Here is a 1,047-nt window from a genome sequence, read left to right on the forward strand (position 1 = left end):
CACACACACACACACACACACACACGCACACGCACGCACACGCACACACACACACACACACACACACAAATATATATATACACACACGCGCGCGCGCGTGCGCGCGTTTGGAACGTTTTTAGGTGTTGTCTTGCTATTTTCACAGGTGTGATAAAGATGCCTATTTCATGATAGGGAACATTTTAATAATAAGCACACATTAGGCCCTTAGAATGATAAAGTTCTAGCTCTACTTTTTCCGAAATCTGAGTTCCACACTATACAAAACTGAAACAGATGCCCTGCTTATTGTGTCAGAGACTTGAGACAATCCTACTCGTGTATATTTTTTTAAATTTCAATTTGACGCTTAACAAAAAAGGTGTAAGAACATTTTTTGCTTTATGGGTGTGAATCTTTGAATGCTTTCTCCTCAAAACCTTACAATGCTTCATGGAGTTAGAACCGTGACATTCTACATGTAAGGGCGCGACATATTCCCCCTCTTTCGCATACGTTCTTCCTCTTTTGTTCTGGTCTCCCCGACCTGAATATATTATTTCTCTTTCTCAAACAATCAATGCAAGTTGAATCAAAGCCTCACCGATCTGACTGTGAGTTTGGTTCGTTTTACAAACATCCAGGTTTCCCTTTGCTCGCTTTGAAATGTCCACTGCTTTCGTCAGCCGATTTTGCAGGAAGCTGGACAAACAATATGAATCATGAATAACCAGCACTAGAAACATCGAGGGTAGGGAGATTTTTAAGAATAAAAGTTTCAGTTTGATACCGAAAAACAAATCTGTGTTGAATGGGACGCAATCAAAATAGAAGCCAAAACTTAGCTAAACACAATAGGGGGGAGGGGGTATAAAAGACAAACAGTAAGGAGTTGTACTGATGGGTAATGGGTTTAGGGGTGGAGAGGGGGGGGGGCATTTGTGTGTGTTCATTTGAGAGAATAGTGATCGTCGTTTTTGTTTTGGTGCTGTTGCTGCTGTTGCTTTTCTTGTCGTTCTTCTTCTTCTTCTTCTTCTTCTTCTTCTTCTTCTTCTTCTTCTTCTTCTT

General features: G+C 40.8%; 1 protein-coding gene across 1 annotated transcript in view; it reads right to left on the minus strand.

Annotated features, from left to right (window-relative positions):
- The window catches only part of LOC101857115 (cilia- and flagella-associated protein 58), a gene marked incomplete at its 5' end in the record, with an annotated part of 35,134 nt that overhangs the window by 21,404 nt on the left and 12,683 nt on the right, over window positions 1-1,047 (minus strand). Inside the window, 1 exon segment of the mRNA XM_005098508.3 lies at window positions 584-681. Within this exon segment, the coding sequence (XP_005098565.2) occupies window positions 584-681 (98 nt within the window).

This window comes from Aplysia californica, unplaced genomic scaffold (assembly GCF_000002075.1).
Source record: "Aplysia californica isolate F4 #8 unplaced genomic scaffold, AplCal3.0 scaffold00185, whole genome shotgun sequence".
Classification (NCBI taxonomy): domain Eukaryota; kingdom Metazoa; phylum Mollusca; class Gastropoda; order Aplysiida; family Aplysiidae; genus Aplysia; species Aplysia californica.